At 37.7% G+C, this 15726-nt stretch overlaps 1 protein-coding gene across 1 annotated transcript in view; it reads left to right on the top strand.

Annotated features, from left to right (window-relative positions):
- The window catches only part of thada (THADA armadillo repeat containing), a 142203-nt gene that overhangs the window by 26340 nt on the left and 100137 nt on the right, over positions 1 to 15726 (top strand). Inside the window, exons 22-26 of the mRNA XM_079249231.1 lie at positions 1046 to 1155; positions 6207 to 6339; positions 10193 to 10315; positions 10405 to 10527; positions 10631 to 10722. Of these exons, the coding sequence (XP_079105357.1) occupies positions 1046 to 1155; positions 6207 to 6339; positions 10193 to 10315; positions 10405 to 10527; positions 10631 to 10722 (581 nt within the window). The remainder of the gene's footprint in view (positions 1 to 1045; positions 1156 to 6206; positions 6340 to 10192; positions 10316 to 10404; positions 10528 to 10630; positions 10723 to 15726) is intronic.

Here is a 15726-nt window from a genome sequence, read left to right as displayed (position 1 = left end):
CGGTTGCTGGTAACCCAAGGCGACCATCTGCCAGGCAACCAGCTGAAATGTTCTCATTTCACACTGCGCCATAGGGTTCCCTCCAGGTTTCCCCCTTCACAATGATCCTAAAGAAAGTCTGGACCTTGTCTATCATTCATGGACTCAAGCTTCACATTGTTGGAAAGACAACCAACCAAACAACAACCAATGATCTAATCTATATATTTTATTTAATTGATCTTTTTCTTGCTTTGTTCTTATAGCCATCTTCTCGCACTGGGAGTAACTGATTCTTCTAGAGTCAGCCTCAACCTCTAATTTTAGATCAGCAAAAATTGGCATCCCAACAGAAGGGCATAAAAAATTAGGAGGTTTTGGATATTCTGGCACCCTTCCCAGTTTTTGCAAGTGGACAAAGAATGCGTCCTGTCCCACACAGAGCCGGACACGTTGGTAGAAGCTCAGCTTAAATCTGCCTCATTTTCACTTCGGCTTGGAGCTTAGTAAAAATGCGAGACCCGGGGCTTAAAAAATCTATTAGATCCTTGTAAAACGTCTCAGAGTGGGTTTAAGTTCCAGATGCTGTCGGTCAAAATCTACCTAAAGTGTTTTAATGAGGGATCAGATGATGAATGGGGGTGATGCTGAGTTCATATCCCTTGAAATGTGAGCAGCGGGTAATGTTAGGAAGGCTCCCTGTGAGGTGCACCTGTTGGTAATAAGTTGACTAACATCCACGTTATGTATTCTCCAGATTTAAGATTTTCCAAATGATTTTGGTTGCACACATTTCAACTCTTTCTTTTATTCTTTAGTTTCATCCTTACTTGTTGAAGCGTGTGCATCATTCACTCTGCTTTGGGCCTGAAACCACCTCTAGCTGTGGACGTTTGGCATGGTTTTGTATAGAATTAAGTCATTTTGATCACTTTGAATGGTCACATCCATTTGTATTGAAGTATAATGCAGCAGCCTAAAGTAACACACACGCCAACAGTAGACAGCTCCACTGAGCTTGCTGTAGTCAGGTTGCTGATCCTTTCTCTGTGTCTCTCTGTTGCAGGTGGAGGGGGTCGGCCTGTACTTCCGTCAGCAGCTCCTGCAGTCCCGTCATCGTGGCGCCTTTGAACTGGCTTATGTGGGCTTTGTACGCCTCACCGAAATGCTGTGCAGGTGTGTGTGTGAGCGTTTTTACATTCAAAGGGGCTGAAAGTTAATACTGCTGAACAGCGGTGAACGTCAGAGCCTCTGTCGTCACGTTGAGTGTCGGTCAGCCTTGTAATTAGCCAACAAGATAAGTCCTCTCAGTGTACCATAATCACATTAAGAATGGATAAATGGGTTTATTGATTATCTGGTGGCGTCTGGACGGCCAACAAAAGCAACAAAACAAAGTTAGAAAGTTTATGTTGTCTCTTGAAATCTATATATAATATCTGTCTGAAATAATGATGTGCAGATACAAAATCATAAAGCAGCAAGGCTGATGCCGTCTGGTTCAGTCTGAACAGAAACTGTCTTTTAGGGATTTTGGAGGTTCAGTTTTGATTCAGATTCAGTTTTGTAACAGTATATAGGAAAACTGGTCGTCATTACCAGAGTTGAAGACTACTTTTCTAAGTTTTCGTGTGTAGTTTAAGCTCATATTCTTATTTTACTTTTTTGTAGAAAGTAAATTATAAAATAGATCATCTATCTGTTGTGTTTTTAATTATTATTTTGTAATTTAATGACATATACAACCTTCGCAGACTTCCTCTTAACAACAGCTAATTTAGCGTCCATCTTGTATCTTGCCTGTACCGTGAGCTCTCTCCAGCAAAGGAAGTCAGTCTTATTTTAACTTGTCTTACTTCTTGTTCTGTCTATTCCTCTTTCCTTTTCTTCCTCCAATAAATGTAAACTTTAGATTTATATGCTGAATCAGTCATGGTGCATGTTTAACATGGCTGGTGATTACATTCACTTGCCACTGCGTTACATGGTGCATAAAGCAAAACACAGCTGCGACTTCACATTGCTGTCCGAGACGAAATAGTTGTATAGTGTGATTACTCAGCCTCGGGATGCTGCTGTGCAGTGATGTCTCTATAACTACGTGCAGTTTTAAGGTTGGAAAAGTACTTAATGCATCTTTGAAGTCTTATGTGTCTCTTGATTCTACCTTTTGATATTTTTTTTGTTTTTTGCTCAGAAAGAGCTTTTCCTGCTTCAGAATTCTTTGAGACATTATTAACCTCTCCTTTGTCATTTACTGAATGGAGGAATTCATGACAGTGTTAATTTGGGACCTGCACCACGTTACCGATGAGATGAATCACTGAGCAGAACTAGAATAGGTGTAGGATCCATTCAGTTTAAATCAGGTGTGTTGGAGAAGAGAAAGTTTAAGGGAAATTTACCCCTGACTCAGCCAGTACTAGTTGCTACGTTTACATGGGAGATTTAATTCCTCTTTAATTCTGAATAAAAGTTTATTCTGCTTGAAACGGATGTAAACACCTAATTCCGAATGCAAAAGATTTTCGGAATTAAACTTAATTCTGAATCTTCCTTGTCCTACACAGCTACTGAAAAAAGAGAAGTAGTATGCTTGCATGGAGCTGGTACTTCAAAATTATCATCAAAATGATGCCGGCGAAACTGGTACTTATTATGTAGTTTTTACAAGGTATGACCGAGACGCATGGAGCAAACTTTGTTTATTTTCGGTACGTCATAATTCTCATGTGCCCTCTGTCTAATCAGAACCCTTCCCAACCTGGCGCTCTAAAGCAGAATTAAGTAAGGACATGTTTCATGTAAACTTCCATTCAGAATTATTATCATTGTTGGAAAATACTTTTAATTGTGAATTATTTAATTCTAAATTATTAATTCAGAATAAAAAAAAAACCATCATGTAACTGTCGACATTATTAGTTAGCAGATGCATATTAGCGTGGCCATCCATCCATCCATTTTCATAACCGCTTAGTCACATTAAGGGATACGTGGAAAGTGGAGCCTATCCCAGTAAGCGTTGGGCGAGAGGTTGGTTACACCCTGGACAGATTGCTAGTCTGTCACATTTAAATCTCAAGCTCTTATCAGATTTATACTATTCTGTTCTACAATCATTTGTCAAACACTTTTCTCCAAAGCGACTTACATGTGATAAATGATCAATTAACCACAGCAATTAACCTAACACACATGTCTTGTGGGTGGGAGGAAGCCAGAGTACCCCGAGATAACCCATCATAGAATGTAAATGAAAAGATGGACGGAGCCTCTGTGACATCAGAGATATCTCGGTGGGCGGTTCCTACCATTCTCATCTTGTCACAGGTTGTCTCTCCCGGAAAATACAAAATTGGGCAAAGAGGTAGAGCTTAGAGGGGGACTGAGAGCGTGGATGTGGATGATTGATATCTAGAGAACTCTGACCTCACTATAGCTAAGACCTATCTAAACTGACCCATAGCTAGCTAGCTAACGGAGGTTAGCGGGCTAAAGCCAAATCACACTGTTAACCAGCTAAAAACCGTGGTTATTTTACATTCCTCCTTCTTGCAACAGGATATTGGGTACCTGTCAATAAAAAGACAAGCCCCTAAATATGTCAAATTTCAAAATAAACTTACTTCTAAACAGGGGGAGTTATAACAACCCCCCCCACAGTTGAAGGTAAACCTGACCTATTAAACCTAAAATTGATTTTTGCACCAAGCTGTAAACATGTTTATTTCTGATGTGAAGTTGGTCTTTTTAACAGGAAGCCCCTACTGGTTGAGGGGTTTCCCATTTAACTGCCAAGGTTTCCGCTTGGACCATGCAAACTCTACACAGAAAGGCCACTGTTCAAACCTCCCCTTCTCAGCCAAAGCTCGAACCACCGACCTTCTTGCTGTGAGGCCACAGTGCTAACCACTATTCCACCATGCCACCTTCCTCTATTAACAGAAATAGTTTCCCTTTCGTCCCTTAAAATTTAAGAAAAAAAAAGATCATTCTGAATGACATGAAAGAATCCCTTCCTTGTTCGTCTCTGTTTTCCTCAATGGCTGGTTGTGGAAAAAGTCCACGGCCCTGCGGCAGGTGATGAACCACAAAACCGTTGGAGCAGTGTCGACTTTGAACCACCCAGTGCTGAGCGGTTAAAGCAAAACCCCCTTGTTTTGTTCTTGTGCAGAAACCAGTCTCTCGCTGGGTTGTGTAACGAGAACAACATTCTAGTGGTTGTGTGTAGGAGAGCTGGGAGTGTGTTCTCTCCTCTGATGTAAGTGTGTGTTTTTCAGGAAGGGAAGAGTAGTGTGTGGATGGTATGCAGACCGTGTGCTGGGTTATAGGGTGTTGATTGCGGGGTGCTTAACCACAGCCTTTTGATGCCCTGCCTCAGGATCTGGCTTTAGTGTGCTCTACTCTGTTTGCACTCCCTCACTGTGTCTCTTTGTCCCTGTCTTCTTTCTTCCTAATTTTCTTTGCCTTTTACTCTCCCTATTTGTCTTCACTTTCTCTTTTTTGTTTCTCTTTGACTGAATTACCCAGTTAGACATGTGCATTTATATCTGTAACTGTTTACAGCAAGCCTTCCCAACTTGTTTTGTTAGACATATTTCCACAGTGCTGCCAGATGAACTCAGTTACTCCCTCCAATGGATGTCAGTTTCAGATTCTCATGATCTATACCTTTCTTTATCATAGCTGAATAAAGAGCTTTCACATTTACTTTTTGGAATATCAACCATTATAGCTATGCTTTGACATTTGTCCATTGTTTTAATGTGTACTGTCTTTTTGTTCTCATATTTTAAAGTATGTGTGTGTATGTATGTGCCTCCTATGTTATGTTGGTGTATTATGTTCCTTCTAGCAGCTGTTTTTAGTATTACTGTACTGCTATGCTTTTTTCCTAACTATTCTTTTCTTGGTACTGTTATTGTATTGAATTTAGCAAACATTTTAAATATGTGTTTATGTCTTGGCTAATTTGTTTCAGTATTTATAATTTATGCTAGTTCTAACTATATCATACACAAAGATCCTACTGAATAGTTAGCAGTGAGTTGGCTAAATCAGCGTAAGCAGTGCCATTTTCCTTTGTATACCACGTTGATATCACTGAATATCTTCAGTTAGTGAACTCAACAGATTTATGAAAAAAATGTCTAGCCTTTAACACTGTTATTTGAGGGTTAGCTACCTAGCTAGCAGCTAATGACAATCAAAATCGCTACTAGCTAGTTAGGAAGCTTTTCAGTTCCTAGCTAGCAGCTAGCTTGAAGTCTTCTCACAAAGACTGCATATTAAGCTAACAATGTTAAATGTTCTGATCATTCCTATTTGCAACTTGGCTTTTAAAAAAGTTCTCATTCAATTTGTTGTTTGTTTTATAATTTAAATTGCACAAAAAACAAGAACATTTTTGTTTGTTTAGTGATTTCTCCACTTTATTGAAACCAGTTAATGTAGTATTATAGATAATTGGAAAGCCTGATTAGCCGCCTCTACAACCATGTATAGCTTGTAAGGATTGCACTTTTGTGGAATGATAATGCAGATAAACACATGGCTAATGCTTCCCCAAAAGTGGGCCAAAATCCTATCTAATATTGTTCTGTTGGTATTCATGCAATCTGATTTTGAGTTTAAAGCATCGATGTTTATTGAAGTGATGATGCCTGAAACAGCTGAAACCTTCAGGTTTTTCAATGCATCACGCAGCCTGTCTGGGATTTGGCTGATTATAGATGGAAATGTTTCTGTTCAACAGATGGTTTGTTCAATCAGGTTTTTTCCGTTTAGCTTGAAGCCAGTGCACATTGAACCCCCTGACTCAAGAGTGTTTAGAAGCTAGCTGAGGACGTTATTTTGTTGTTCAGTTTTTAGCAGACACTTTTGAACTATCATTTTCTAGCACATTTAATTAAAACCACCAGGGAAACTCATCTGGTGATGGAAAAGAATTATGTTGAGCAACAGTGTGACTTCTGTAAGCATCTTACTAAAGCATAAATATCTCAATTAACTGAGATACTATATAGAAGTAGTAATACAAATACAAATATCTTAATGAGTCTACACATAAAAATCTGTTGTCAATCATTAAGAAACTTAAGTCTTTCTTTTTAAATGTTATTTTTAATGTGAATTTACAATTCTGTGTGTTTACAATCTATTTCTATCAATCTAAAAGTAAATCATTTTATGATTATGTAATGTTTTTTGTATGTCTATGCCAGGAGTGGGAGTCGGGCTCTGCAGCAGCTTCCTGCTCATTGGCTGTCTGAGGTCCTGGAAGAGGTCAAATCCAGCGACCCCTCGTCAAAACTGTGCGCCACACGACGCAGCGCTGGAATACCCTTCTACATTCAGGTGCACTAGCCTGCTTCTTGACATGAAAACATAACAAACAAAGCCAAAAACAGTCTCAAAAGAGTAATGTTTCAGCCTTGAGTTTGGAGTCATGCTGTTGATTTCAAGTGTTGTTAGAAGCATACCGTCTACATCTAAAACACTTTAAAGTCCACAGGGTGCAGACTCTCATCAGTGAAAGCCACATTCCTTCGAGTTAGTATCTACAGAGTGTGTGGTCAAATGGCTCACCTGCTCTTTTGTGGAAATATATATTGCTTTGCTTTGGAATTTGCATGATTTTTATGGGGTTTTTTTGTAGATTTTTACATGTCATGTTGCATGTTTACGCTAAATAACTATTTTCAGACTGACTCACTCGTTTGGACTAAAACCCACACTGTCCTTTGTTTGCCCCCTTTTTTATGCCCCAGCACCACTTACCTCTTAACAATGTGTTGTAATCTCTGACTCAGTGTATAATTCAACCACAGCTCACCCTTCCACTTCCTCTGATTACTGATATTGCAACTAGACATGACAGAGTTCATGTTTTATCATAGCAGTAATTTTAAAGCTGGTTTGCTCTTTCTTGTGGTTTTGTGTACAAGACTGCACCGCTGACATCAGTCATTCCCGTCTCTTTTAAATGTTTGCATGCCAGGTTGTCTTAGAACAGGAAAAAAAAGCCATATATTTGATTTTAAATTTAATTCCAGCTTTCAGAAGCCTCATTTCTGTTTTTTCAAGATTAGTTTTCAAGACTTTGAAGTCCTGTTTGCAGTCATATATTGGATTTCATGGTAATTATCAGTGAGCAGCCCCGGTTTATGGTAGATGGGAAAACAGACGAGTTGCAAGAGAGAATAGAACATGATCAAACTAAAACTGTGACATTGCTGTAATTGATCATTTTTGCTGCCTCTTGGCTAGGACTTCTTTGAAAAAGAGGTTTTTAATCTCAATGGGACTTTACTGGAGAAATAAAGGGGAAAAAACTACAACTGGTGTCTGAAGTTGAGGATAAAGGGAGTTAAGATAAGATAATAGTGGGAGAGGCAGGGGAACGCTGCAGTGATGCAGAAACTGACACCTTGGCAGAGTTTCGGGCTGCATTCCTTTACACAGAGAAGCAGAGTCAGACCCAGGAAGGCTGGCTCCTGAGCTGGCCTCATGCTGGTCTGGACTGGTTCACAGGAACCAAGCTATCCCCTCTGTTCCTCTGCCTCCTCCTCCTCTTCCTCTTCCTCCTCCTATCCCCGAACTCTCCATCCCTTCCTTCAAGGCTTAATTTTAAACCATAACCCAGGCCTGACACACAGCTGGCTCCCATCAGCTCCCACTGTAAGATAACTTGTGCAGCAGCTCCCACATTTCCTACTCCCACTCTCGGCACATACAAATGATGTCATTCAGTCAGCGTTTCAGTGGAGGCAGACCTGTGCAAACAGCGAAGATGTCCTTTCTTTTGCAAGTTACGAAGTTGTAGCAAGTAAGAACATTTCATTCCCACGAATGCAGAGCACCTGTTGGCAGCTTTTCTACAAGCTGTAACCCAGTTCATCCCAAACTCTCAGGTTTCCGTGTTTCAGTGTTTTTATAGACTTCTGAAAAATGATCTCACTTAAAAACAAAATGGATTGGATGGTGTGTTGTTGCTGCAGGTTGTGATAGATGAACAAGATTACAGCATTTCCTTGTGTATCATCCACCATCATGTGTATACCTTTCCTGTTTCACTGAGTGACTGTAGCAAGAACCTATAATTACATGTCTGAATTCAACAGAGCAAAATCAAGATGGTCTAATCCATTCACTTCCTAAACTCTTCTTATCGACCTCCTTGGGTATGGCCTTTTTTTTTTAGCAGTGCTATAATCAGAATCTGAGGGAGTGAGTGGTAAATTGGTAAAGAAATGTTATCTTTCTTGTAACCCAACAGATGTAGCACATCTCTGCATCGATGCATGCAGAACTTTAAACCCTCAGTCCTATGTGACCACATTCAAGCCGGTCCAGCTCTGTGATTTAAGCCTCATTTGCGTACTGCCTTAAGTACTCACATGAACACTCGCAAGTCCTTCTGTCCATTCTCTGTCCTTTACGTTTGTATTTCAGTTTGTTTTCTGAAAGCTTGATGATTTATAAACAGACGTAGCGAACGTAGCAGTACCAAGACATAAACTCATGGGGGCGGTGTTGGGCAGTATAACCAGTTAAAGGAAGAAAGAAGAAGATGCAACGTATTTATGATGCCTTCCAGCTGTGTTGTCATTCCGAGTGCCCCGGTGTTGGTGAAGTAGTCACCAGGTGACTGCTTTTCCTGCAGCACCAGTTTTGTGAGCTTTCTTTTCAGAAAAAAAACTAGCTTATTTTGTCATTTCAAGCAAAAATGCCTTTGTGCATCAAATTTATAAAATAATTGGAACTTCCTATTAATGGCCTCGCAGACCAGCGCTGTTTACTACCATGCAACTTGCATGTTTCTTTTTGAGAATTTACATTATGATGTTTGCCTCCACTGTCACTATATACTCTGCCCTCTAGTGGATGAAATGTTTAACAACAGGGCCAACATAAATGATGCCTGAGAGAATGTGGGCGGTGACATTTTTACCATTTGAGATGGACATATGTACATATATATGTACATAAATAAGCATTAAGACTGTGTTCACACTGCAAGTCTCAGTTCTGATTTATAAGCCAAGAGATTTTTCTTTTGCATGTTTTTACACTATAATTCAAGTGCGACTTCATTCATACTCCAGCATGAAGAGGCCTACGTGCACAAAGGCAGACGTGACATTGCATGTAGCATACCTTTGATCTCACCCACCGCTTACGGTGCAGAATTGTGATGTCTGTCCCAAATCAGTGATGTAAAACGCTGGTGAAATGCAATAGGACTGTTCAGACTGAGGTCATATGATGTACGATAAAACATCATATATATGAGATTCAGGAGCACATAAAAAAGCTGCATTTCTCTGATCAGAAAAAAAATGGGATGTGTTTTGTTTGGACTCCTAAAAGTTCCATTTGAGCTACTTTTGCCTGCAGTGTGGGCACTGCTTCAGTTTGCTTCATCAACTTTTAATGCATTCTGACTTTGTACCTTAGAAGCAGAGAGATGTTTGGCAGAGGAGCATTAGTCCCATTTAGAGCCAGTACTTACTTTTTTACTTAATGAACTGTGAGAAGTGCTGACGCCTGATTCATGCTTGAATTCTGGGGCTGATAACTTTGATCACCTCTGAATCTTCTCAACTGGAAAAATAACTGAGTTTTTCACTCTGAAGATGGGGATGTCGAATAAAACTTATGTCTTTCGCTGCGTTTAATGATGTGTTGAGACAATCGGGGCCTGCACCTGGACACTTTAAAGATGATGACACAATCTTGTGCAAAATATATAAATATATATATATATGTATATATATATACATATATATATATTTGTTTTATTTGATGTACAAGTTTAATGGTCCCAAAAGAGAGGTCTCTTACAGCCCTTGTTGATAATAAACAGATACAATATACAATTAATCTATATTATTATTTAATCATATAAGCAGTGATACCTTCATTGATACCATATTTCAAAACTACTAACTGATTGGGAAACGCACAGTGGACCGTAGTAGTATTGAAATATGAAATGTATAACAGATTGTACAAGGTTTTATATAATAAAAAAAAAATTTAAAAAAAAGCACAAAAACTGCCCGGGGCAGAGCCCTGCTGATTAAGGGGTTACAGTTATTTATTTATTTTTTTTCTCATGCCTGTTTGTACAAAAGCCTTAAAAAGTCAGAAAATGTCTCCAGCAGGCTTTTTGACAAGGCTCACCTTTCCTTTCGCTCTTCTGCAGGCTCTGCTCTCTTCTGAGCCCAAGTCCTCCAGCTGCAGCCTGCTGAAGATGACCATGAGAGAGCTGATTTCTTTGGCCATGCCGTCTGCTGACAGGAACACTGACGGCTCCACCGTGCCTCAGGTTTGACCACGACCACTGATAAACCTGAATATCCTGCTGTTTTATTTTTTTTTAGATCTTTCTAACTGAATCTACACCTTTCCCTACAGGTCCATGCTCTGAATATCCTCCGGGCTCTCTACAGAGACACCCGTTTGGGGGAAAACATTATTCCCTTTGTTTCAGATGGCATGCAGGCGTCTGTGCTGGGCTTCACCTCTCCTGTGTGGGCAGTGAGTCTGAACTTCTTGTGTTTTGCTTAATCAACAACCTTTTTACAACTGAGATTAAGAAGATTAAACTTCTTTACCTCTTATTTTTTACTTTGCTTTCCAGGTGAGGAACTCTTCCACTCTTCTCTTCAGCACTCTTATCACCAGGATCTTTGGAGTGAAAAAAGGCAAAGATGAACACTCGAAAAAGAACAGGTCTGCTGCTTCTCCCTCTCTTATGCTCCTCTACTTATTTTAAGCTTAAAGTCCTTCAGGAATCAGTGAAAGGTCCAAAAAATAATGTGTGAAAACTTCACTTTAAAATGAAAAAGAATGAATCAGTCAAGTAAATCCACTTATTCCACTTACTGGGTGTGCAGGTCATCATGAAGTGAAACTGGTTTTATATATGGTTATATTTGCCCACAATGGTTAAGATTTTAAAAATGAGGTTTAATTCCTTTATATTTTATATGACAGAAAGAGTAAGCCAATCAGAAATAAAACATTTTATCTGTTTAAAACCAAAGTTAAAGAAGCTGCTCTGAATTTAAGTGTTTATACCTGAAACCAGCAGGGGGTGCTGTTGGAACACCATTTAGACTGAAATACAGTTATCCAGTCAGCTCAGACTTCCTCTCTGCTGCTTGAAGCAGGGGCAGATGCAGCTTCACACTCCACTAAGATAAACATTAAGAAAATAGTTCTCAAACTTTTTCTGACATTGTAAGCCCTACTGAATATTTTTTCAGCCAAGTACCCCTTAAACCAAGGGTGTCAATGAACAAGTTAGTTTAGGAGCCACATAAAGAATGTTTTGGTCTGAAGTTGGCCGGACCAGTAATAACAGCATAATAACCTAGAAATAATAGAAAGAAACTACAAAACTACAAAATGTTTACATTTCAAGAACAGTATGAACTATTCATTTAGAAAAAAAAAAAAGAACAACCTGAAATTTCTGGAGAAAAATAAATGCAATTGAATCAATTTTTAATACATTTTAAAAAAATGTATCATATATATAATAATTCTATTTGTTTTTAAGTTTATGTTTTAAAACTCTATTAGTTTGACATATCTCCACATGCATATATTTACTCAACTACGCAGCATTGCAACTTACAGCTGACAATGGATCTACTTAATCAGGTGTCTGGTTTTAACATCATGACTGGACTTTTTAAAATCCAGAAGATATTTTAAATATATAGTTGTCCCCAAATTTATTCATACCCTGCTATTAAAGAATGTGAAACAAAATCACCTGCCTGTGAAATAAGCTGAAATTGTCACAAGTAATTATAAATAAAAAATTTATCAAAATCCTTACATTATTTTCTAATTCTGGTTCAATAGAAATATTTTTTTAAGTAAACAAAAAATAAAATGATATATGTTACATCACTAAAACTACTGTTGTGTTTTACAATCCTTTGATATTTCCACTTCCTTTCAATTAACAAAAAACAGTTTCTTATGTCACTAAATTATAATTCAGCAATTTTTTCTTTTTAAATTTCCACCTATTTGAGTGACTGTCGCAAATTCAGCCTTTTTATTTAATGAAAGAGTACGAATACATTTGAGGATGACTATACAGACATGGATATTTCCACCAGTGTGTAGTAATCCTGACCAGCTCAAATGGCTTGCCTCATAAAACAGACTGTATTTCAATCTTTTAAGTAGGAACAATATAAAATATATAACACATAACCGTTGGAGTGTCTCTCCATATTTGAGAAGTGCTGCTATAGATGATCAAATCATTAAAATTCTTACTCGCATCAGTAGTTACATTTCTTGCAAACATATGGTGCAGCATCTGTTTTCGCAACTTTATCAGGATGAAAAAAAACTATTCAAACTGTCAGGTTGTTTAATATTTTAAGTCTTTTAAAAATCTTCATGATTTTTGTATTTTAGATGTTATTAAAGTTGTAATTTTAGACACTCAGCCTTAAGATACTTGTAGAAAAGGCTGCCAGCTGCCACAAACAGCAACAGGTGAAGAGTAGAGGAACTGCTGGTTAGATGTGGATAAGATGTTTATATGAAGAGCTACAAGCATCACACGACCAAAATCAGGTTGGGATGTGGAACCGACGAATCTGTTTATAGGTTTAAACATCCTTGTTTTGGTTGGAAGGTTATCAGTTCTGCTGCTGAACATTGTTTGAAAGACTGGAGATTGTTTCTGTGGTTTTCAGATGAGTACTAAATTCTAACCAGCTCCCAGCACCTTGTCAAACAACCACTCAAGTGTTTGGAAATCTGGATAATGAAAATGATAGTGGGCTTGTTTCAAGTGTTTTTCTCTTGTGTATTTTATAATCTGTTGTGTTGAACTTCAGTGTAGAGCGAAGCACTTAAGGTGCAGCAACATGGTTCACATGATTACACAATCACAGGAAACTCGCAGATGCTTCAGGAGACTTTGTTTTTCATTCATAAAGCTGAATGGCTTTTTATGATTTCTTTTTAATTTGGTTTAGTTTATTGCAAGCAGATTTGTGCTTTAGCTTCCCTCATTTGTTGTTGCACTGTATAATATGCATAGAAGTTTGGAAAAACAAACAAACAAATACTGTTATTGAAAACAGGAGACTGTTTTTTTTGCCATGAAATCTGGCTACAGTATCTCTACCCTCTGGTAATGCTAATAGCTAACTTTCCTTGACAAAATTCCTGTAACTAAAATTCCTCTGAACATACTTTAAAGTCACCAACCTGCTCTCCATAAATTAGCTGGTCATCCAGACGCTAGCGTGCTGTTTTAGCCATTTTAGCATGAAGATTAGCATCAAGAGCTAATGTTTACAGTTCTACTGCTCAGCTATACAAACCAGTGTTAGCTTAGCTTGCTAATAGGCTAAAAAAATATATTTGAAAATTTTTAGTTTTGAACATGTTTGTTTTTGAGGTAACATCTTAATATCTTTCAATCACATAAGTAATGTCACTGGAATGAATTTTTAATGGAGAAATAGAAGATAAATCTGTGTTGTAAGTTTGGGATGGGAGCACCGTTTTGTTTTCTGCTTTCATTGCATGTTTTCACAACTCATTGATATTTGTTTGGTTAAAAATGGACAAATTTAACGGAAAGTATAGAAATTTATGAAAAAGGAGAAAATGTAGTTTACTTGCTGTTATTAAGTCATGCCACAAAATGTAAAATCTGCTAATTAGCAAGCCATTTAGGTACCGAAGTCTGACACAAATCTGGTCAATTTATCCAATTAGATTAATTATAATACTTCCAAATACAATCACACTACAATTATGTTAAGGCTGTATTCACTGTGATTTACGAGTTATACATGATTATTCTAAAGACAAGTCATTATAAATGTCTTTTTTTTTCTGCTTTCAGTGGGAAAATGACCTCAAGTTACAAAAATTACAAAAAGATTTATATATGCTCATATTTATTGATCCTTCAGTTTTACCATAAAAACAGTATGTTAAAATTAAAATTTAGGGTCTGTACATACAAAATACCACCTCAGAGCAGCCAAAAATGCTCAAGTTGGCTCAACAAACCAAGTTATGATGCAAACTTCACTAATTACAGTTTAGAAAAGGTTACAACTTAAAACACAACCATCATGCCAACATGAAATTCTGTGACAAGTGATGCATAATCTGTCATTGCAACTCAGACGAGATGCTGTGACTGACTGACGGTTCATCTTACAATCTTTGTTAGTTCAGAGGTATTGAATTGTATTATGTGTTATTGTTTTGTATTGGATTGAGTTAAACTTAAACAACTTAAAGTATCCAATTTAACCTTTACATCTCCAACATAATCATGTGGATATTGCTATTATTAAAAGTTTAGCATGTGTGCTTTAGTTAGCCATACTGAACTCTTACCTGGTAGCAACTTATAGTTGGACTTATATAATCAGCATAGTTATATGATGACAGATTTTTGGTCATTTGAGGACTAGATGTCTGTATTTTAAACAAATGTAGTTTAATTAGGGTCTAATTAAATTAAGCAAAGTTCTTTGCCTGGTTTGGGTCTCATATATTTGTTAGTTTTTATGGTATTAGCTTAACAGTTAGTGCAAAATCAGATTTATCAAAACGTTTTTGGGAAGAATGATCTTGCTTGTTGTAGTTTCAGTTTAAAAACCATTACCAGTAATGGTTTAAACTGATACTATTGGCATTGGTAATGCTACTGTGATTCTGGTATAAAGATAGGATTAGCTGTATGCCAAACTAGGCAAACGTCAGCTCATTATTATGTTAAATAAAATGATAGAATTAGCTAAACAATGAGCCTGCTAATTTAGCATCACCCTAGTTAGCATGTTAATCATTGTTCATCAGTTGAGGCTGTGAATTAATTAACCCCTCATTTACCACACAGGGCTGCACCATAAAACATACTACATAGTGAAATAATTCTGCTGGCGATTTGGACACAAAGCTGGCCATTTTCTCCTATTTTACAGATCAAGTGACTACTGATTGTCACCATGACAACCACTATGCGTCGTTCCAAATCCAATCCAAACTCGTGTGAAAATATGTTATTTTCTTATATTGTATTAATTCTTTGTTGCGTAGTTATTTAATAAAAAAGTAAATTAAATTAATGATATATCTTCTTTTTTTTTTTTTTTTTTTTTTAAACTTGCTTTAAATGTTCGTGTCACCTATGCCACTTTGAGCTCCTGCCTGCAATCCCTTGTGGTCTATATTGAATTGTCCATTGACCATCATTGTGGGTAATTTAGGCTTTTTTCTCTCTGTACACTCGGACACCACTTGAAAAGGCCGTGACCACAGTAAGGGGCACTATATAAGGGAATTGTGTGGACATTTGGACACAGCCTGAGTTTCTTCAAGCAGCTGTCTGTGCTTGTATCATTTGTAAAGCTCACTAACTGATGCAGACCTCTTGCAGAGGCCTTTTCCACATTCAGTCTGTGTTTATATAAATCATGACTGAAACTATGATTGATAATTTACCCTCGGCTGCTGAGACTGATACACTGACAGTGCACATTAATACAAGCACTATAATAATGTGCAGGCTGTGTTTGTCGTTTTGATAAGACTATGTCATAGTTGTGCCGAGACTAGACTGAGTTAAGAAGTGATTCATTTCTCCAGTTCAGGGTAGAATTTCCCAGTGCTTTCTGTTCCAGAGCACTCAGACCGGTTCCTTATGCTGTATTTTTATTGGCCGCATTG

Source organism: Telmatherina bonti, assembly GCF_933228915.1.
Source record: "Telmatherina bonti genome assembly, chromosome: 11".
NCBI lineage: Eukaryota > Metazoa > Chordata > Actinopteri > Atheriniformes > Telmatherinidae > Telmatherina > Telmatherina bonti.
This window is presented reverse-complemented; position numbering and strand designations above follow the sequence as displayed.